Genomic DNA, 23,557 nt, shown 5'->3' with positions numbered 1-23,557 from the left:
CAGACAAAATTTGCTCCACAACCCATTCAAACATGGTGAACATGAGAAAAATGAAATTTATGCCAGCTGAACTGTCACCCGGATTAACAAGGGTTCCGTTGGATGCTATGGCTCCTGGGCATTCTGCGCAAAATGAGCTAAAGGGTTCAGCTCCCTCTGCTAGGCAACCAGGGCATGAAGCTGACAAGCTACTGGAAGAAAAAGCAAAAAAGCGAAAAATCTGGACTAGGGAAGAAAAGATCTCTTTTAAGGAGGCTTACTATCAGTCTGAGCCAGAAAAACATGGATTTCAAAAACGAATGTATCAAATTTGGAAGGTGAACCACACGGACTGTGATATCAGTGAACAAAGGCTAATGGACCAACGACATGTAATTCTGAGCCACAAATTTATCACTACAGCAGAATTAACAGGAAACAAGAAAAAGCAACTAATGGTCTGAGTATACCAACAAAGAAGAGTAACATCAAGAATGATTTGCAGACTCAAAAGCAAATTGAGGAAGAAAGGTAGGAAGAGACTGCTGAAATGGATGAAGATAAAGAACAAGGAAGCACTGAAGAGCAACTACCAACAGATATTGCTCAATTAGGTGAGAAAATAAAGTATCAAATGGAAGATGCTGAAAGAACACGTTTGCCAAAGTTGAACCAAGTGAACCAGAAAGAATTGAGAAATGTACTAAAAAAGGTCAATGAGGCTGTGCAAACCATTCAAACCACTACATTAGCTGAAACAAACCAGTTGATGTATGCAGCAGCCTTCATAACCACCAAAGAATTGGATTTGAAAATACAAAGGAACCAAAGATATATTTTAAGAAGGTATTTGGTTGATACCTAGGACCCTGGCAGCAAACCATATCAACCATCAGCACCAGTCAATGGTATTTGTAATGCATTTTTGAATGTTCAGTTAGCTGAGTTTCATGTTTAATGAATAAAGTATATAAATAGAAACCATTAAAAAAAAAAGCAGATAGATAGTGTTTAAAATTTCCATTTAATAATGGTGGAAACACACACACACAAACACCAATATGCGGTCATTGGCAATATTTGAAAGTTTTATACCTTGAGTTGCAGAATGACAACATTCTGAATCAGAAAGCGATAGGCATTATACCAGGGCAGGAAAACATCTTTCAGCACATCTCTTACACCTTCCTCCTTGAATCTTAGGTTTTCTGCTCTTACAACTGGAGAATTGATAAGGTACAACCTATAGCAGCAAATAGAAACATAGAGAAACTTTTTTCTGCTTTCAAATGTTCAGCAGCCACTTTAAACATGTGTACTTTTAACATTCTGAAAATTCTTTTACCCAGGAAAGATGGGTTGATATTGCTTAGCAACTTGCAATGCAATGTTCCCTATTCAATGGCGCCTTAATCAACGGTGTTAATCTAATTCCAAGCCTCCCCACACAAAACTTACTGTAGCTACATAAAAATTTATTAGCATTTACAGAACAGCCTAATAGACTCAAGATATTTTATTAATTGCAATCTTATTTTATCTGCTGAATGCAACTTTAGAAATTCATTTGAAAAGACTTGGTTCTCAACTCGTTCATTTCATTCTTTTCAAGTATTTTTTCATGTTTTCAGGCAATAGCTTTCTCCAACTTTTTTTTTCTAGGCACACTCCCAGATTTCCACCTGATGTAATTTTGCACGATTGCCATGAAGACTAATTTTAGCTAAGGTTTTAAAAAACCCAAATCCAAAATATTCTTAATATCTGATTACGGCATACCACTGATTCAGAAGATGCTCAATATACTTACTATCATGTTCACATGACAGAACTGACCCAGCTACTTTGTTGTCAATCACCTGATTCATCTTGGTGCACAAACCGTATGCAATCTATAATCTTCAAGTTAACTATATGTGTTTTTTTTTTCAATTTTCTACTACTGTAAACTTATAGCAATAGCACCTAGACTTATATACTTCTTCACTGTGCTTTACAGCCCTCTCTAAGTGGTTTACAGGGTCCTTATTTTACCCAACTTAGAAGGATGGAAGGCTGAGTCAATCTTCAACCTGGTGAGATTAGAACAGCCAAATAGCAGGCAGCCAGCAGGCAGCAGAATAGCCTGCACTCTAATCACTACGCCACCACAGCTCATTTTTAAAATATAAAGAACTTCCCATTATTACCAGCCAAGATGGCTGGTAGCCATGCTATCCCAATACATCCTGAGGGCATCAAAGACTCACAGAAATTAATGAGAACAGGAAGAGAAGACAAGCACATTCATACCTCAGTGCATCAGCTCCATAAGAGTTGACAATTTTTGTTGGATCTGGGTAATTCTTCTTTCGTTTGCTCATCTTTTGCCCATCACTAAAAGGGATTAAATATAGGAAATATAACAAAACACACCTTTTTTTGGCAGTTTTCACATTAATTCAACTGCCTATGAGAAAGCTGTTCAACATCTGACAAAAGACAAGAAGCATCTATATTTTAAAACGCTGATAATGTGCTGCAAAATACAGACGGGGAAAAAAAACAATCCACATTTAATAGTTTAAACTTATGGTTAAGTCTCATTACCCAAACCTTTTTCAGTTTATTTTACCCCTCTGAAATTATAGCTGAACTTGAATCCTTATTCAGGGAACTATTACTTCATTTTAAGGCGCCCAATAAAGACTCCCGCCTTCTTGACCTTCTGAAAGAGCCTGAGGACTTGGCTCTCCCAATTGGCTTGGGCCCCCAAGGGGGGGGGGAACCACACTGTAGATGGTTGATCAACTAATAGCAGCTCCCGCCTTACCACCACCACCACCACCACCACCCCCGGGTACATTCTGCTTCTTTTATGCATATTCATATTATTATTATCTTTTAGTTTTAGTGATAATTTGTATTTCTGTATAATTTATATAGCCTGTTTCCCTGAAAATAAACCTTCCCAGATAGTAAGACCAATCGGGCTTTTGAGTGCATGCACTAAAATAAGCCCTCCCCGAAAATATTGCAACAAAACAGCAGCCATGAGGTGACCATGCTCACCGCCTCCTGCACCTCAAAAATAATAAGACGTCCCTGAAAATAAGGCCAAGTGCTTATTTGAGGGGTCAAACATGGTAACACGGTAGATATATATTTATGGTTTTAGCTTAATGTTGTAAGCCACTCAGAATAGCTTTGCAGTGAGATGGACAGAAACAGATAAATAAATAAATAAATAAATAAATAAATAAATAAATAAATAAATAAATAATAACACCAAGGATGACCCATGGAAAAATATTCAATATAGGCAGCAGAAATTTAATAAGGAATAAAATATTATTATACTTGCCTGGCAAGAACTAGGCCATTTACAATTACATTTTTGAAAGGAGGCTTTCCGAAGAGGGCTGACGATAACACCAGCAAAGTGTAAAACCTGGGAGAAAAAAATGATACTAGCTGACTCTAGGCCAGTTGTTATTAAAATAATATACATACATTTTTGTAAAATCATTTTTAATTAAACCAAGCCAAATCTTTATATTACATTTGAAAGCATGGGCATATTAAGAACTCTTCATTTCCCAAAATTATATTCTGCTTAACTTCTGGAAAATATGAACTTGGATTATTATCTTGAATTACTGGCTTCTAAAATACCTGTCTGAAACATTTGTAGGTATGTGTTGCTCACTATAAATAATACTTAAATATTTATATAAGACGCACCTTTTTCCCTTAAAAAAAGAGGCTGAAAATCTGGGTGCGTCTTATACACTGAATACAACATTTTTTGCCTCCCGAAACCCTGACCCCTTCACCAAAATCACCGTACATAGCCTTTAGGAGGCTTCCAGAGTGCTCCTGGGGGCTGGGGAAGGCAGAAATGAGCACAAAATGGGACATATTTGCTCAGTTCTGGGGGAGGGCACCCCAGGAGCACTTTACAAGCCTCCTAAAGGCTATTCATGCCCTTTTAAAAAAAAAATGGGTCCGTTTTTGCAAAAAAACGGTTGTTTTGGGGAGGTTTGCAGAGTGAAAAAAAAAATTTGATTTGCCTCTTCAAAATCTTGGTGCGTCTTATACTCCAGTGCGTCTTATACTCTGAAAAAATGGTATTTAAACCATTGTACTTTACCCAACTTATGTGACCCAGAAAGCTTGTCTGCCCTCTGGAATGATATTCATCCAAACATCCAGATGGATGTATTCTGATGTCACTGATGTCACTGCAGGAAGCTAGTAAAACCTTAACTAACGTATTCTCCTAGCTTGGGGCCAAAATGAAGTTCAGTCTGTGGGATTGTGTGTTGTTTTGGGGGCCATTCATATTTTTTTTCCTTTTATACTTTTAATTGTAAACTGCCCAGAATTATTGGGAGTCAGACAGTCTATCAATTGTAAATAAATAATCCTTACCCACCATAATACATGACTGATGCAGGTTGCCTTACTTTGGCTCAGAAAGAAGATGCTTTTTTTAAGAAACAAATTAGTGGGAAAGGCAAATGATCTGAACAATAGTGCCCATGTAGCCAGCCAACTTGTGATGGGTGAAATTAATTCTTGTTGCTTGCCTTTAACCATTGTAATATCTAGGTAAGGTTTCTCTTTTTATTCTCAATACTTGTCTTATCTTTTCCCCTCCCCTAATCTTCAATTTTATTTTCCTCTTTTTTCTATCAGTGTATCTAACCCATCGCACGTTTTCCTTGACTTCTCTTTTCCTGTTTCTGTTGAAAGGAGGAAGGTTTTTCTTATAGTGGTTTTAAATGAGTCAAGGCTGATAAAGCCAGATGTGAAACCAATTCATTGTACATATTTTATTTTACAAGCAATTAATATTGATACATAATACAATTAATTAATTTATTGTTTTTGTATGATCCTTGTCCTTTTGGGTTCTGTGGTTTCAGGCAGATATATATGCACATTTCCATAGCACTATTATCTACACATTTACAAGTGTGTTACAAATACACATTCACTGGGGCAAAAAGCTAAGGATTGCTTTCAGTTGGAATTTGCTAAGTTAAAAGCAATGTGTAGGATTTTGGTTTATGTGGTTGATCACACAATCAAACAGATGTTTAGGTTGGATTTGACATTTTTATTCATTTTTACTTAGTCCTTCACAAGATCTGGGAAAGGTAGATATTGTGTGATTGGTGTTAAATATGTTGTTGCCAGATGTTCAGCTACAAAGCTATTTTTTGTAATTAACTGGTGAGTTTGGCAATGCAGGTAGTGTTTAAGCCACAGATACTTTGAAATTATTATTTATACTTCCTTTTCAAAGTATTGTCTTAGATTTGGGATCTCTCTTTTGGATAAAAAACAGCTCTATTTTAAGATAAGAATTCTCAACACACTACTACATTTATGAAGTCTTGCATAGAATAAATAATAAAACTGTTACCATCCTCTGGTTTGGTCAATGCCTTCAGCTATGAAATCAGCAGGAAAAGCATCTTCAAATTCTCTCTTATTCTCAAATGGATAATGGACTTGGGCATAAGGCATACTTCCACTTTCAAACCAGCAGTCAAACACTTCTGAAACACGATGTAAGACACCTTTGCCACAGCATGAAGGGATAGTTATGTGATCAACACTAAAGAGAGAAAAAAATCCAGTAACTGATACTGAATATTTATTTCAGAAGTAGTAATGTAATATTTTTCCCTAGTGTATAGACACCATCAGTTTTGGTGGTTTTATCGTTTCAATTAACACAGATGTTGTATTATTTATACTGTTGATGTTTACTTTTGCGGAAAACTGCTGGGAAGCAATTCATTGAAATCTGTGTTATTTAATTTTAATAAATAAATAAATAAATAATGGCGTGGCAATCCCTAAAGTCAGCCCTAACGCAAGACAGCACTTTTAAAAAAGCTGAGCAGTGGAGTTTGTGGGACTCCTTAAGGGGAAAAAACACCAACCTCTTTAATCAATCAAGGCCAGGGCTTCTTGTAGGAGGAGAACTCCTTGAAGGCCTGCTCTTTGTCTGAAACAATTCTCTTTTTTCCTGATATATATTGTGCTAGCTTCAAGTTCTTAGTTCCTTTTGACTTTCTGAGCTACGGATTTATCCCCAGCTTTCAATCCTTAGACTATGGGCCATTTCAGTTTCTGAAATTTCAGACTGTCAGGCTTTATCTTCCATTGTAAGTTCACCTACTGACTTACTCTCTGTTCCAGTCTGCAGGCAAAAATTCTCTTAATATGACTTTTGCTGTACGGATGCCTTAGTCTCCTCTACAATCTTCAGCCTCTCTATTTCACATTGAACTGATCCACAGCTAAATTAATAGAGCACTTAAAACCAACACACCAATTCATTATTCCTTGTGAGCCTTGAACAGGAATGGTCGCTGAAAGGTACCATGCTGGCTCATTCATTCAATAAGAGCACAAGGAAGATTCTTTTCAAACACTTCAAACACTTTCTCCCAGTATATCCAAACTGATAAAAGGACACACCAAGGGGATTCACACATGATGGCCCATATATCTTCTAAAATGAAGTTTTTTTGGGGGGGAGGGGAGTTAAAATAATAATTCAAAGTGGACAAATGATAAGCTTGATGAATCTTTACTTGCTTCTAGAATAATCACGAACCTTTCTCTGTGGAGATCAGTGATTTTCACTCCTGAGAGTTCTTCCAGTTCTGCTACAGACCCAATACAAACCACCTGTCAACATTCAATACATTTGCATATTTATTTCTTTATTTTTTAAAAAATAAACATTTCTCTAAATTAAAAGTAGAAGCAGTGACTCCAAAATAGGAACTGAATTTGTGAGTTTAACCAGTACATTTTAAATGTGTGTTTAATTTTAAATGTGAAAACATCATTTTTCATAATCAAATACTGTAACCTTTTAACGAGGGCTATATAGTCTGCAGTGACAAAGGCTGGCTAAGATATTACATGCACAAATGCCCTATGGATCCTGTATCCATTGCAAATGAGCTTATTCTTAGACAAGAATCAGAAATTAAGTGCCCCCAAAAGCTACTTATGGTAGAGTTGGCTATCTTTGTAAAACAATTTAGGCTAGTACAAATCAGCAAGAATCTCATATCTGAACATGAGCAAAAAATATACAAAGCACATTTATATAAAATATAAGCTATCAAGTTATTTAGTTCATAAGAATTATGATACAAAGTTAATTCTCGTATTGCCTTTTCTTACCTACCTCTTCAAAATCATCACTGACCCACAATGGAATAGGTGTTCCCCAATAACGGTTTCGTGAAATAGCCCAATCCCGTGCATCTCTCAACCAGTTGCCAAACCGCTTCTCTCTCACGAAGTCAGGAACCCTAATCATTTAAAAAAAATTCTTAATTATGCACTGTTATGTGTACATTCTCTTCTGGGTTGGCTGACATTTCCTGCTCATTTAACCATAGTTAACTGTCAGAAGAAATCTTCTCTCCTACTCCTAATAGCACTAGCAGTAGCATATAGACTTTCTAGCCTTCTCTAAGCAGTTTACTGAGTCAGCCTATTGCCCCCAACAATCTGGGTTCTCATTTTACCCACCTCGGAAGGATGGAAGGATGAGTTAACCTTGAGCCTGGTGAGATTCGATCTACCAAACTGCTGACAGCTGGTGATCAGCAGAAGTAGCCTGCAGTACTGCACTCTAACCACTGTGCTACTTTCATCCCAGCAATCTCAACCATTAAGACTTACATTTCTACCAATCTTTGATTCTTAGCACTGGCCCATAAGAAGCATTATCCCTCTCCCAGTGCACTATTTATTGTTATTATACATTTCATTTTTTCATTGGGCCACTCAGTGGTAAGCAGTCTTGTTCTATTCAATGGCCCTATGCAAGATTCTTAACGCATGCCTCAGTGTTTATTTCTATCTCTTGAAAGCCCCCATTTTTCAATGGTTAACCAAGAATATTAAATAGTAATATTTAGTTTTCTTGAACAAGAATCAGTCAAAACAGAAATTCATTCCACACTTCACTTTATAAAATAAGGGTTCATATTAAATTAATCAGGTTTTAGAACGTATTAGTTTTCATGGCCTATGAGAATGTAATTGTCTTCAAAGATTTTAGAATATGAATTTATTAAACTGCACTCTTAATGCTGACCTTAGAAGAATCTTTAAAATCACAAATGGAATACTGAATAAAGATAAAAGAGCAACTGAGCAAGATATGGATGGGTGGTATCTTCCTTTCTTAGTATAGAAAAATATATCCCAATTTAATTTGCTAAGTAGAAATTCAGAAAGGAAACAATATAAGCAAAATTATATATTATTTGCAACATGCTTTATATTTTTTTCAGAACATCCATGTTTTTTAAATCAAGCACAGCATAGAATACAAAAATACTAAGAAGCAAAATATATAGCAATTGCATTCTCTGCTCAAAGAGAAAACGTCTGAACAGCTGCAATATAAAGTATAAAATATAGAGAAATTCCCCTTAAGGGACTGTAGAAAATAGATAGTTGTTCTCTGATTGATCAATTGATTATGTGACATAAATCTGTTTTCAACTCCTAGCAACCATGTAGTCTGTTCTCTAGAAACAATCAAAAAGGAAAGAATGCTGTATGTAACTATTAATATCCAAAACATCCCTGGGCAACATCTCTGCCCCCATGTAACAACAATAAAGATACAAAGTCTCACCAGCATTTTTAAAAAAAATTCAAATCTACACCATGACATAACTACTACAGCCTTTCCCAGGTAATTATTTTTCCAGACTCATTTTTGAGCCAGCCAAAGTTTCTAGAGCAATTTCAAAGAACACAGACCTATCTTAGAGCTTTTAAAAAAAACCAACTGTGCTTTATGACATAGAACTGTATCTTTTAATAGAGGTTGATTATCACTTGGTCTATGGCTGTCATCTAGTTTATTGCCAATTTCAAATTACCGATTCATATATCCACTGCCATAGCTAGGCTTAATGAGAAAAAAAAGTACAGCTAGATATCATCCAGGAATCCCACAGCCTGCATGTCACATACAACATTACTTATAAACCTTGGTTTATACAATTATTAGAGTAACTTCTATTAGTTACTCTCAGGTGTAATGAAATCACATGAATAATTTGGTTCTTTCCTTCTCCTTCATCCACTACATACTGGAATGAGGCTGGGTAGTTTGCAGTGCAGTGTGATGTGATGGCATGGTATGAACCTGGCCCTATCATGGCTATTAGTAATAGTAGTGACATGGTTTTGCTTGGGCACAGAATATTACATGAATGTGACCACTGTATTTTGTTAACCTGGTTTAACAAGTTCTATGAACTCAGCCACCTACTAACTCACTGAATATATTCTTTCATCTCTCTTTCCCCATACTCAGGAATATTATCTTGACTGTAAGGGCTAGATCAGAAGCAACTAGCATGAAACCAAACTCTTCTGATACAAAGTGTTACCTAACCTAATAATGAAATACCTGCAGGAAAATAACTAAGCCCAGAACTCAGTAGTTCAAGCCTGAGCAACCTCTAATATATAACACATATAGGCAAAAAATGTTTCAGAAAACATGCACATGGGAGAAATGGAGAGGCATAATAATAATGAGCAAGAGAATCCCTGCATACAAGCCTGACATTGACAAACGTTCATCTCTTTCTTATATCCGTCCGGGTCTTAAAACAACAAACTCCTGTGCCTTCAACATGAAATCCCAGGAGGACTGTAACTCACAAGAACTCTGGGAAATCTCAAAGTCTCACCCAGTTGTAAATCTGGCATGAATCAGATTTTCTTGGAAACAGAAACAGACAAAGCCATTAGGACTTCTGCCGCCTTTATTAGAATCATTTTCCCTCATTTTATACTTATCTGTATCCTGGCCAAACTTTCAAATGCTCTTCTTATCTTTAGAACACTATATTTGTATTTCTTTGTATTGCTTTTTAATTAATAACAAAAAAGATAAAAATAGCAAAACCCAAAGATAACAGTGATGGAGATACAAACTTTGTCAAAGAGTAGGAAAAAAACTCAAAAAAGTACTTTAGCAAAAAAGTGAAAGAAATATGACAAAGTAAAAATATGTGTCATTATAACAATAAACACTTAGAATTCTATATATACACTTGTCTAATGTAAGTACTATTCATGTACATATACATTCCTAATACATTTATTGGACTCCATTTCGATATCTTGCCCCCAGATGCAAAATTGGCCCGTGGTCTCCTGGGCCTTCCAGATGAGCATGAAGACCTAGCTCTGCCAACTGATGCGAGGATGAAAGATGGGTACAGAATCCTGGGGCGGTTGGTGGCCCGAGATTGCTCTCTCTGCCTTTTAACCTATCTTTTATCCTTGCTTTTATCTGTTTGTCAACTGTATTTTTATTATTTTATTTGTAAATTGCCTAGAGTCTTTTAGATGGCTAGTACGAAATTATGTTTTCATAGAAAGGACTATCAAAAACAGCACTTTGTTGGAGATGTAATAAGGATAATGCTTCTTTAAAACATATGTTTCTTACCAAGTTTGGGGAGAAAGTTATGGATTATATAAACATGGTTATGCAACAAAAGTTAAAATTTTCAGAGGATTTTTTTTTAAAAAAAAAACTATACACCTAGTATATGAATTTGTCAAGCGGACAACGTAAATTGATTCTCTGTGCCCTTACTAAGAATAAAAGTCTGACATTGTAACACTGGAAAGATAAGTGCATGGCTACATTTATTCAATAGTTTGAAGGCCTTATTGTAATTGCCACTCACAAGCAGATTGCTTTTAGATGCAGACTTTGTATAATAAGTATAATAAAAGATGAGATTTGTGTAGACAGAATATAAGACTAAACAAAAAACAATTACCTTACCAAATAACTATGGTTAGTGTATATTTTGTTCTTAACAATAACCAGTCAACCAAACAAAAAAACAGTTTTAAAAAGAATTTGTATTTCCCACAGAAATTTTGCAAGTTGCTTAGCCCTACAGGGACATACATAAGGAATTTATGTGCACTTCTGATTTTATATTCCACCAGGAGATACTTTAGAAAAGCAATTATTATATACTGCCATCTAGTTTTACAGTCTTGTTATGGCTTGCTTACAATATGTTCTTTTGGAAAATTATAATCAGTTCCAAAGTATTGGACTATAAAACCTGACTAGTTCATCTGCTGCACTCAGTCGATGGGATCCCAATTAGTCAACTCACCACTTCTAACTTGCTTTGGACCAGAGTGTCCCAAATTCTTAGGTGTATCTCCCTTAGGGAGGTGCCAACAGAACATTTTAGCTGTACATTGTTCAAATAAATCCACTTTTCCCAAAGTTTCATTGTATTATTTTCCTGGTTCGTTTCTCTTCATTTTGTTCTTTGGAATTTTAGAGGAGGTACATACATTTAGACTGCACTTAGGAGGTATGATGGCGAAAAGTTTAGGAATCCCTACTTAGTTAAATTACAATTGCTGTTAGTTGCGAACTCATGTATGACCCATCGTAACCCCATGGACAATGTTCCTCCAGGCCTTCTTGTCCTCTACCATCCTCTGGAGTCCATTTAAGCTGACGCCAAGTGCTTCGGTGACTCCATCCAGCCACCTCATTCTCTGTCGTCCCCTCTTCTTTTGCCCTCAATCTTTCCCAGCATTAGGCTCTTCTCCAGTGAGTCTTTCTTTTCATTAGATGACCAAACTATTTGAGTTTCATCTTCAGGATCTGGCCTTCTAAGGAACAGTCAGGGTTGATCTCCTCTAGGACTGACTGATTTGATCGCCTTGCAGTCCAAGGGACTCGCAGGAGTCTTCTCCAGCACCATAGTTCAAAGGCCTCAATTCTTTGGCACTCAGCATTTCTTATGCTCCAACTTCCACAGCACAGTAAGCTGTAAATCACAATACAGTACTCCAACCTTTCTCAGATAATGGCATCTGTGGGAACCTGAGAATATTTCGTAACAACTCTCCAAAACAGATAATATTGGAGACGATTGCCCTTTCACCAAATGATTGTAATGGATGTCCAATGGAAAAATGCCCACTGATCAGCAGGACAATTGATGAGGAAGTGCCTGTTCCTTTTTGTCTTTTTTTAAAAAAGCCCTTTGACCCCCTCACTTAGATTCTCTTTTCTGGGAAGAGAGGAGCAATCCCAAGTAAAGGGGTGAATTGCCACCAGTTGCCATTTTTCTTTTCTAAGAATAAATAGCTTGCACGCATTTTTAGAGAGAAAAATACTGGAGATGACAGCTTCATTTAAAGAAAAAAATATAATGAACTTTTAAAAATGAGAGTGAGCAGCCATACTGTTGGTTATTGAGATATTTCAGAGCCCCTGGCACCACAGAGGGAATCTCTCAGCCCTTCAAGTAGATAAGAAATAAGATGCTGCATAGGCCTAAAAATTATTGTTATTCAGATGGCTCACTGGAGAAAAGCCTAATGCTGGGAAAGATTGAGGGCAAAACAAAGGATGAGGTGGCTGGATGGAGTCACTGAAGCAATCAGTATGAACTTAAATAGACTCCCAAGAATGGTGGAAGACTGGAAGGCCTAGAGGAACGTTGTGCAACGGGTCGCGATGGGTCAGACACGACTTCGCAACTAACAACAACATAGTAATGGAACCTTGCAAGCCTGAATAACCTTTTCTTCTTCTCTCTTTTATCTTGTTATGAATAATGGAATGCTGCAGTGGCGCAGTGGCTAGAATGCAGTACTGCAGACTACTTCTGCTGACTTCCCGGCTGCCTGCAATTTGGAAGATCAAATCACACCAGGCTCAAGGTTGACCCAGCCTTCTATCCTAAGGTCAGTAAAATGAGGGCCCAGATTGTTGGGGGCAATATGCTGACTCTGTAAACCATTTAGAGAGGGCTGTAAAGCACTGTGAAGAGGTACATGTCTAAGTGCTATTGCTATTAGTTGTTTCATAAATTTCTATCTTTATATAGGCTTAGCCCAAATCTGGTTGTTGCCTCGCTCCATCAATGTACTCCTTACTACTTTCTCAAGAATTTTAGAATTGTAGACACAGTTGCTCTAATTGATAAGGAAACAGAACTTCAGATATGCGTCATTTATAAAATAAACACTATTTATGTAAAACATTTGTATGTCATTTCTCATTTTATATATTCCAATTTGTTTATTCGGATTGTTTAAACTTGCCATTCTAAAGGAATGATTTTTGGTTCTTTCTCTTTGACAGTTCCATTTAACTTAAAATTACAGACTAGTTGCACTTTGCTCCTTCTAGTTAGTAGTTAATTAGAATCTTGATTTTTAGTTAGTAAATTCCTAAATATAATATAAGAGGAAACAATATAAAAAATATTTTTATTGCTACAATTTCTTATTACTAGAACTTAGGGTTATTCACTTTTAAATGATCAGCAAGATCATAGTTCATCATAGTTTAAGATCAGCTATTCCTAAATCTTAAAATATGTCAGTTCAAAAGCACATTAGTATTAAGTCATCTCATTAAAAACTAATTAGCAATTCAATTATGTTATAAAATTTGCCAAATCATATTCAATCTAGTTCATCACAGAAAACACCTATAAGAAATAAAAAGGATTCCTAAGAGACATTAAGTCCTATCAATCAGCAATTATTCTATAGTCAGCGCAAGCATCACAATGAATTCCAAAGATTTCATAGAATCCACAAGTCTTTGGTCCTCCAGAGTTTTTATACTTAGAACACAGCAAATTCCTCAAGAGTCTTGACTGAATTAACAGACAGTAGCCTTGTATCTTTACATGGCGCCAAAGTCGAACAAACTGTAGTTATTTTGAGCATTCTCAAAAATTTTGACGACATTTAATCCAAATATATATAAATACACACAGACACACACAAACACACTTAAAATGACTATGTAAACATAAAACACATTTTAAAATACCATATTAAAGGGTCAAAATGTGGAAATTAATCTGATATAGATGCCCATTAACATACAAGATAGTTTAATACTATTATTTTTTCCCATTAGCATATTAGTACTGCAGTATGTATAAAAGGATTTACTTTCTATAGACTCTATAAAATCCTAAATTCCTTCATCTGCTATCATAAACCAGTGAGTAGAATCTGATACAAAGGATTTCTTTACATTTAGCTGAATAAAAAGTTTCTACCATTCTAAGATGCTATTCTCATCCACAGATGAACTTTTAGATTAAAAATAAAACCCTTCATCCTTAATGTCATGAAGCATAAACTGCAATTTGATCCTCTTGCATTAATGATCTTTCCAGAGCCAAAACAAGCATTATGCTAAAAGATTTGAACAGCAAGATATCACTGAACAAGTTCTATTCAGTAAGACTATTCTCTATATTTATTTCACATATTCTTGGTAAGTAGCATATGCTTTTGTTTTTAATTAGATTATGAATTGTCAAAACAAAGATTATGTTTACAAAGCTTGCTAAAAGACATTCTCCTAGGTTTTCCCAAGTCAAGAATTCAACTCCACAAAATTAAAATAAGGCAGAGTTTAAGTTCACTTGGCAAAATACACATATCACATTCCCATGCCACTAACTGCCATGTTTAAAATAAAAAGGAGGGGAAGGCAGCAAGCTTTATATAGTTCTACAACATACAATATCATGAAAGTATTTTTGGAGGGTTAAGACCTCCTCCCTATTAATTTAATGCATGAATGCTGATTTGTTGTATGCAGAAAGTAGACTCAGAATGTCCCAGCATTCCTTAGAACATTTTGATGTTTGATAATGTTCCAGTTTGGCCTTTTGGGGGATGGTTCCTTCAATTCCAAAACATGAATTATCCAGTACAGAAAGAGGTTTATAGCGTTGTAGATGTTGTCTATGATGGCTCGGTAGTTAAAGTCACTGAGCTTGTCAGCTGGGAAGCTGATAGCCTGGGCTCAAGAGCCGAGTGCCGTGTAACAGGGTGAGCTCTCATTACTTGCCCCAGCTCCCACCAACCTAGCACTTTGAAACCATGATGCAAGTAAATAGGCACCACTTCGGTGGGAAGGTAACAATGGTCCTGTGCACTTTGCCGTACAGTCATGCTGGCCACATGACCACAGAAAAGTCTTTGGACAATGTTAGCTCACCTCAGGTAAGAAAAAAAGATGAGCACCACTCCCTAGAATTGAACATAGCTGGTCAGGGGAAATATTTACCTTTACTTTAGATGTTGCCTAGTCCTGAAACTCAGTCTGACTCCTTTCTAATAAGGTTGACTTCAGAAATGTCAAATGCCTATTTAGCAATAGCAGTTAGACTTATATACCGCTTCATAGGGCTTTCAGCCCCCTCTAAGCGGTTTAGAGAGTCAGCATATCGCCCCCACAGTCTGGGTCCTCATTTCACCCACCTCGGAAGGATGGAAGGCTGAGTCAACCTTGAGCCGGTGAGATTAGAACCGCTGAACTGCAGACAACAGTAAGCTGAAGTGGCCTGCAGTACTGAACTCTAACCACTGCGCCATCTTGGCTCTATTTATTTGGGGAATATGACTATATGACTATTCATTAAATGTATATGCCATCCATCACACTATAAGGCAAGTCTTAACATCCCAGCATTCACAAGAATATCAAGGTGATATTACAAAACTGGGGGGGGGGGGGGCTAAATATTTCTGACCAATTCTTTCATTCATCTTTATGCCCAGTTTTTCTCTAGTCTCCCCACAATCTCTCACAGGAACCATCTTTGAAAAGCAATAGGTTGGCCTTTATGAATGAAACGTTAACTATTGATTAGCGCACCTCTTTCCTTCATTAGAATCAATTCTGTCAATACATGAATATTTTTAAAAAATAAATAATGCATGTTGATGGATATACTATACAGATATAGAAAATATTATTTCTGATTTACATAGGAAATTAAAAAGGAAAGAAGGCCAGACAACCGATGCCCAAATGCAATATTTAAACCCTTTTAAAGTTCCTGCTAAAACAATTAAAAAGCACACTCATAAGAATATTTAGGGAGGGGGGAATCAATGAACACAGAACTATCTTCAGATCTTAAAAGAATAAAGCATGATGTAACATCAGCACCTTTGGAGAAGTGTGGTTTTGTTAACGATTTTGTTTTTATGACTCAAAGCACATTCTACTAATTAAGTCAGAAAAACAAGATGAACGGAGATAAAACATGAACTAAAAACCAAAGAATGACATCTGGGTACTTTGTGAGCTTATCATAATGAACCACTGGCAATGCCTCTTTAAAAAGGCATCTCATTGCAACCAGAGTTTAGATTTAACTAGATATTTAAGCAATTCATTGTTAAACAGAAAAGAAGAGTAGATCACAGTACCAATAACATTGAGAATTGTTTTCCAGCAACTTTTCCACCATGTGTTCCACACGAACAAACCAGCTTGGAACCGCTTTATATATCAGAGGTGTATCTGACCTGAAAGAAATTGAATAGACAGAAAAAATGTGGTTTTTTTTTAACTATTCTGCAAAGTTTGAATGACCATATTTGGTTTCCATCTAAAAGTTAATGGATAGATTCCAATTGATTTTGTGTGGAATATTATTGTATCTGTTGCAATCAAATCTAGCTAAATTGTTTATAATAAATGTTTTAGTACATCAACATATACTCTTTTAATGAAAACTATCAAAGGGCTAGATTCATTATGCCAACCTTAGAACTATTCATGAGTTTTTATATCTTGCAAACAAATGTATTTAGCTACAGCTGACTTAATTTTATTGCCACACATAAACCAACAGACCCCAGTTCCCCACTTTTCTATGTCTTGCCCATGATTAGCTTTAGTTCCATTCGCATTGCTACATGTTATTACTAGATGAGCATGAATGACAAAAAGCTCTTAAGTTGCCTCTTGTTTCGTGGATAATTCCTTTTTAAATCAGTAATGGAACTTGTATACTGGAGACAGCAGCTATAAATATTGCAGGCAAAAGAATGAATCTTATAGAGAGAAAATATATGAATGTTAACTTTGGAATGAGTTAGAAGGAGCCACAGTCTTTCTTGTTCTTCTTTAACTTCCTCATTGTTGGAATGTTTAACTTTGCATTCTATTTCATCAGCAAGATTGTTCAAACTGGCTCTGCAGTCATTCTGATAATCATTTTGTGTCTGCCTAAAGATAAGAGAAAGGGCCAATGCTAGAGAGAGGAGATGGTAAGCAAGCAAGAAAGGGTCATGTTGACATTTCAGGCAGTCAGACCATTTCCTTCTGTTTAGCAATCTAAGAATTGAGGGCAAGAAGTCCATGGCATATAGTGATAATGGTGACCCAGATACACCAATAATTCACACACCTCCAAAGCAAATATTTATTTTTTAGCATATTTATATGGACACCCTTCCTCAAAACAACTCTGGACAACAGACTATAGAACAAAATAATAATCTTTCCTTAAAAATATTAAACATGTCCTTAATTATTTCACTAGCAGTATTGTTATACCGCTAGTGAAATACATGTTTAATGTTTTTAAGCTATACCTGCAATCAAATCAGAGCTCATCTTCAACCTGACCCCAATGCCTGGAAGAATGCCAAGATCTTCACAGTCTTCAAGGAGGCCAACTGGATTGGACTATCGGTATCTCAGGGAGGAGGTGGTTCCACAAAATAGGTGCCAGGACAGAGAGAACATTTTTCCTAGGCTCCACCTAGGATGATAATACAACTTCCCTGATGGGATCTACACCATGCCCATTCTGCCTGATTTAGCGTGATGGGCAGACACTATTAGGGGAAGATAGCCCTTCAACAACCTATCCCCATGTTATGTAGAGCCATTAAAGGGCACCCATGACAACCAGCCCTGTGCAGTGCACCTAGAACCCCTCTGGAAGCCAGTGCAGCTCATAGGTGCCCTATATGGCACATTTCACTGCACACTAGACAGCTGACTTTTCCAATTGCTCTTTAAGGGAAGACCCATGTAGAACATGTGACAATAGCCCAAATGACAAGTGACTAACGCTTGTCTGACCATGAGCAGTACCTCATCTAGGCAAAATTGGTGTACAAGGCTACAATTACAAATGGCTTTCCTAGCCACGGCTGTTGTGAACAGAAACCATATGTCCAGCACAATATCCAAATTGCACATCAACACTCCCTGCAGGACTGATACCTCATTCAGAATCAATGATGAAAAATCATTAGATTTTTTTTTTGGGGGGGGGGGAGAGAACGACACCACACATTAAAACTCACAGCTAATCAGACTTGTCAGTTTGATTCTTCCATATCTGGACCCACATAAACTCTAGACACCGGAGAAAAATGCCTCAATGGTATCACTTGAGAGCCAGAGCTAAGATATATGATACTTGACCCCATGTTGACAGATGATCTCACCCAACGATTTCATGTTGATGTTAAATAGGAAACCCAAGGGGAGCAACATTACATTAAACGTTTCTGTGTTTGCTGTGTATGCACCCAAGAGATGCAATTGCAAAAGTAACACCATCTGTTGGTTTCCGGTATTTGCGCAGTGCACATGGAGGGTCTTGTTTTACTTTTGATGCTGAAATTCAGGATATCTAGAAGGTGAAAAGGTAACCTTCAGAGGCACAGGCTACCCATGCACCCCTACATTGACTAACCCATCATTAACACAGTAAGTACGGTACTTTATGTTTGACGTTAAATGTCTCTGTTTGTCTGTTTTCATTATGTACATGTTGCTCTTTTGTTTGTGGAGGAATCAGAATAAATTTTAAAATGTCAGAGTCTATACAAGTTGTCCTGCTGAGCTCAGCGGGTTTCCTGTGGTATTCTACAGAGCTTTGTGCTACCAAGACCAGAAAGGAACTGTGGGGGTTTTTCCCCGATTCTGTTCGCTGCAGTTTTCTTTAGCAATGCAGTTTTCTTTAGCAATAGAAAAAGAAGAGTTGTTTTGATCAGCAAGAGTCCGTGCATGACTCATCACTGCTCTTTTCCTGGGTATGCCACAGAGTATTGAGGATGTACATGCAATTTACATTTAGAACATCAATGCTGGAAGCCATGAGGAGAGGGAGTAATAATTTTTCAATTTCATTTTCTCAGGACCTCTTCTCTCTTAGGCATCAGCAGGGTTTTTTCTATTGTACCAAGAGGTAGAAACTGAAGTTTTGTTTTCATTTTGTTTTTGTTTTGTTTTGTTGGGGGGGGGGGGGTGGCAGTCAACAAGGGTAAAATGAAAAATCCTTAAATACAATGGTGGAGGGAGACAGCATATTCCTGATTGGCCCAAACAAGTAGGCACATCTGAAATGCAATAGTGTGTGTGTGTGTGTGTGTGTGTGTGTGTGTGTGTGTGTGTGTGTGTGTGTGTGTTAGCATAACTCTGGAACGCCTCGAGCAATTTCAACCAAACTTAGTACACAGATGACTTATTCTCTAGAAAAATATAGTGTGGGGGTAAGACACTCCTAACCCCCCTCGGGATGCATGTTAAGATACAGCCTGTTGTGCCTTAAAATGGCTTCTACTGTACAGCACAATGGAGTTGCCATGATAACAGCTTCACAGTACTCCACAAGGGGGCTCCCACTGGTAAGGGGGAAAATCCAACATTAGAAATTATGTTTGGTCCAGACATTCTCCCCCTATAAATAAATACCCAGGCAACGCCAGGTTATCAGCTAGTTTGAGATAAAAGTGGAAGAGAGCCAGTTTGATATAGTAGTTAAGGCATCAGGCTAGTTGGATAACCCTAGCTTTACTCTCAGCTCTAGGAAGGCGGCAATGGCAAACCACTTCTGAAAAACCTTGTCAAGAAAACTATAGGGATTCATCCAGCCAGGTGCCAGGCTCAAAGGTATTTCCCCCATTCCACATTGAGATAAAGCACTTTCCATTTCATGTACACCTATACTAGTATTCTACAAGTAGAATACTAGTACATATATTTGAATATAATTTTTAATTTTTGAAGAAGAATATATAATTTTTAATTTTTGAAGAATATAGTAGTACGAATTTTTTTCAAAAATATGTGATTAAGCAGGACGCTCATTTTAAATTTGTATTGTACTAAAACTTCTTACCTCCAGCAGAAAGGATAGCTGTGCTTAAAAGTGCTGATATGGACCAATCTTCCTCGTTCCTTTAGCGCTTTGATTATATTTTTATCTGCGTCCTAACAAAACAAATTGTTAAGTTTAACATGAAGCCAAAATATCTCCCAGGTAAGTAATTTGTAAATTGGTAGCCATTTCCACTGTATTACACAATAATATTGAAAAGTAGTACTGTATTTAAAAAATCAAATTCTGGAAATTAGACACTTCAAAGTCAATTTAAAGTTCTTGAACACAGGTAAATTGCAGTATCTCACCTAGCTATTACCACACAAAGTGCTTGGATTCATACATAATGGTTTGTTTTAGGTTGAATAAAATCAACATCATCATTGTGAATGAATTTAAACACCCTAGTAGGTAAAAAAAAAACATTATGTGTAATTTCATTGAATCTAAAGGGTCATTTATGAAGCTATTGTTGCAGAGCCGAGAGATCTGGTAGTTTGTCTCAAGAACAAGAGATTTAAAGACCTAGTCATTTAGACTGGAACTAGGACATGGAACAGTGATGGGTTCCGGATCCCGGTGCAACTGGTACGGTGCAACGGGGCCCGGTGTGCCCCACATGCAGGCATGCCGAGGTGGCGCAGTGGTTAGAGTGCAATACTGCCGGCCACTTGAGCTGACTGCTAACTGCAGTTCGGCGGTTCAAATCTCACCGGCTCAAAGGTTGACTCAGCCTTCCATCCTTCCGAGGTGGGTAAAATGAGGACCCAGACTGTGGGAGCAATATGCTGATTCTGTAAATCGCTTAGAGAGGGCTGAAAGCCCTATGAAGCGGTATATAAGTCGAACTGCTATTGCTATTGCAGCACATGCGCCCGCGCACGCATGCTCGTCAGAGCGTCGCAGAGGCATTGTATGCTCCATGTGCGGAATTATAGGTACAGGAAGTACAAATACAGGTAAGGACATCGGGCGGGTGAGTGGGCCCTCCGGAACACTGTACCGGAACAATACCCGGTGCTCCCAGCAGGCACTGGTACACCAGTACTGGGGCATACCGCTTGCAACCCACCACTGATATGGAACCTAAATATGAAAACACAGAATAGATACAACCCAGAAGATTATAGATGATTTTTTCAAGCAAAATTCCTAGCTTATTCAGGACTACTAACCTTGACGTACTGTCCAGAGAAGTCTGTCACTTCTGCTGTGAAACATCCTGAAGCATCAACAGGACAAACAGGCACTGAATCCTTCTGAATAATATTAAAATCCATGCAGACCCTGTAATCATCCTATAAGAGTAAAGAAATACAAAATAACCTAGGGTTGGTTTTTTTTGGTTTGGGTTTCTTTTTGGCTTTGGAGATAGACTTTTACAGTTCAAAATACTAACTAATACTATCTAATACTATCATGGATAATATTTTCTTTACATTATGAAATATTTCTGTAGAATCAAAATATTTTTTGTGAAAGTTCTCTTCTATATATGGTATCTAATATTTAATCATACCAAGAATTGATTCAACATGCACATTTGTTGCTTTTGGGGTGCAGTATCAACTGGTGACTTGGATGTGTCAGTAACTTATCACAATGAAGCCACAACTGTTTGAACATAATACACTGAAACATTTTATGATTTGCTTGGTTTTACCTTACTATGTAAAAACATCGTAGTTATTCAAAGAATGCATTAAACAATACTGAGATGTTTATGATGTTCAGCTTCCTATATTCTGGAATGGGTTAATAACAAAGCTGAGCTGGGTTCCCAGCACTATTTAAGAAACAGAATACCCAGTGATAAAACTAGATATACTAACTTAATTTAAGATAGCTTTCTATGTATCAAGAGAATAAGAAACATTCCTTCTAGATTTCCCATGCATTTTTCCTTTTCTTGACATGCACATGTAATGCATACAGGGTACAGCATCTTACCATTATAATTGAAAATACACGTCAGATCAACAGCCACATTCTACACTAGTCTATACAGATGCCCTTCTGCCAAAAATCCACTCTTGACATATGTACCAAGTAACACAAAATTGATTAACTGGCTGATTTGATTAAATGTCTTCAAGTAGCTGTTGATTACTAGCAACCACATAAATTTTCTGATTATCTGGTCCTTCAGATATTCCAATTGTGCACCAATTAGCACTGCAACTGAATCTATTCACTGTGCTGCTAGCTGTCCTCTTATCTTTCCTTCCCTCCTTCCAGGATTAGATCCACCCTATTATTTTACACATCCCATTGCTATATGGTTTCTTGTAATCAATAGGGAATAGCTCCAGAATCACTCATAACGACAGTCCCAACCACAAGCTTTCTTAAAAGAGGCCAAGTCTCAATGATATATAAGCATATATCTATAAAGATAAGATAAATATGGATACTTTTTGTACAGTATCAGTACAAGATAGAAAAGAGTCGAACAGGTTAGAAATTAGTAGTTCAGAAAGAAATTCTGAATCTCAATAAGGAAGTACAAGAAGCAGAGCTACAATAAAGTCATCAGCGGTTCTAAACTTACAGCACCAAAGTAAGGAGCTTGATGTACAACTCCTGTACCTTCTTCTTCCTTCACATAGTTGTCAGTCACTACAGAAAAAGCACCATTTTCTCTGCACTGGAAGAAAAATAGTTTTTCAAAATGCAGAAAATAACAATATGGAAAAGATGTGAAAACATCACAGAATGTTAAGATACTGATTTCTTGCTGCAAATGTAATTAGTCTTTTTTCCAATATGGATTTTTCTAGATATTTAGCTATGTCATTAAAAATAGCAAATGATTAACCATTAAAGTATTTTACCTTTATAAAGTAATTGAAAAGAGGCTTGTATTTCTTTCCTTTTAGTGTAACACCAGGAAACCTGAAATACAGTATGTCAAATTAGTTGCTGTTTACAATTTTAAGTCTTTCCATTATTTATAAAAGCTTTTTTGCAAAAAGAGAACACCAAAACCATCAGATAATAAAAATTATAATAAAATAGACATTTATATATGCACGTACAGTATATACATGTATATATCTTGAAACATTTCAATTCAATATCATTAATGTCTAATTATTGAAGCAACAACACATGGAATAGTTATTGTCTCATAAAATTCTAGAAAAGTTTCTGAAAGCTCACGGAAAAAAATAAACTATATAGTTTCTTAATAAAGGCAGGTACATGCTTTTAAGTACAATAACTGCTCTTTAGTTCAGATTTAGATATTTGTGAAATCCAAACAATGAAATATGAACTCAGAACTTGTAGCAGACAACTTAATTGTATTTTTTTTTAACATTTACTTATTTAGTTCTTAAATTGATATGTTCTCGGTATAACTTCCCGAAACATTGAGTAGTTAACAAGTGCTAAAAACATTAAAACAAGAAAACAACACAAAATTTAAAAAAAGAACAAAGATGGCAGAGAGAGGAAACCCAGAGGTCTGTTTGATGCAGAGGGGTTTTTATTCTTTTTTTCCTTTTTTAAAAAATTAGACTACATCCCAATTTTGTCTTATAAATACCAGAGAAAGCTATTAT

The 23,557-nt window shown here is 36.6% G+C and overlaps 1 protein-coding gene across 2 annotated transcripts in view; it reads right to left on the bottom strand.

Annotated features, from left to right (window-relative positions):
* IARS1 (isoleucyl-tRNA synthetase 1) overlaps window positions 1–23,557 on the bottom strand; it is an 85,223-nt gene that overhangs the window by 41,779 nt on the left and 19,887 nt on the right. For both annotated transcript variants that reach the window (XM_032209554.1, XM_032209555.1), the window contains exons 9-19: window positions 22,826–22,886; window positions 22,543–22,638; window positions 21,167–21,289; window positions 20,010–20,101; window positions 16,291–16,389; window positions 7,184–7,310; window positions 6,599–6,672; window positions 5,393–5,587; window positions 3,323–3,409; window positions 2,272–2,355; window positions 1,075–1,222 (exon numbers count right to left, since the gene is read on the bottom strand). In XM_032209554.1, the coding sequence (XP_032065445.1) occupies window positions 1,075–1,222; window positions 2,272–2,355; window positions 3,323–3,409; window positions 5,393–5,587; window positions 6,599–6,672; window positions 7,184–7,310; window positions 16,291–16,389; window positions 20,010–20,101; window positions 21,167–21,289; window positions 22,543–22,638; window positions 22,826–22,886 (1,186 nt within the window). The remainder of the gene's footprint in view (window positions 1–1,074; window positions 1,223–2,271; window positions 2,356–3,322; window positions 3,410–5,392; window positions 5,588–6,598; window positions 6,673–7,183; window positions 7,311–16,290; window positions 16,390–20,009; window positions 20,102–21,166; window positions 21,290–22,542; window positions 22,639–22,825; window positions 22,887–23,557) is intronic.

This window comes from Thamnophis elegans, chromosome 2 (genome assembly GCF_009769535.1).
Source record: "Thamnophis elegans isolate rThaEle1 chromosome 2, rThaEle1.pri, whole genome shotgun sequence".
Taxonomy (NCBI): Eukaryota; Metazoa; Chordata; class Lepidosauria; order Squamata; family Colubridae; genus Thamnophis; species Thamnophis elegans.
Note: the sequence above shows the minus strand (reverse complement) of the source record. Positions and strands in the feature narration are given on the sequence as shown.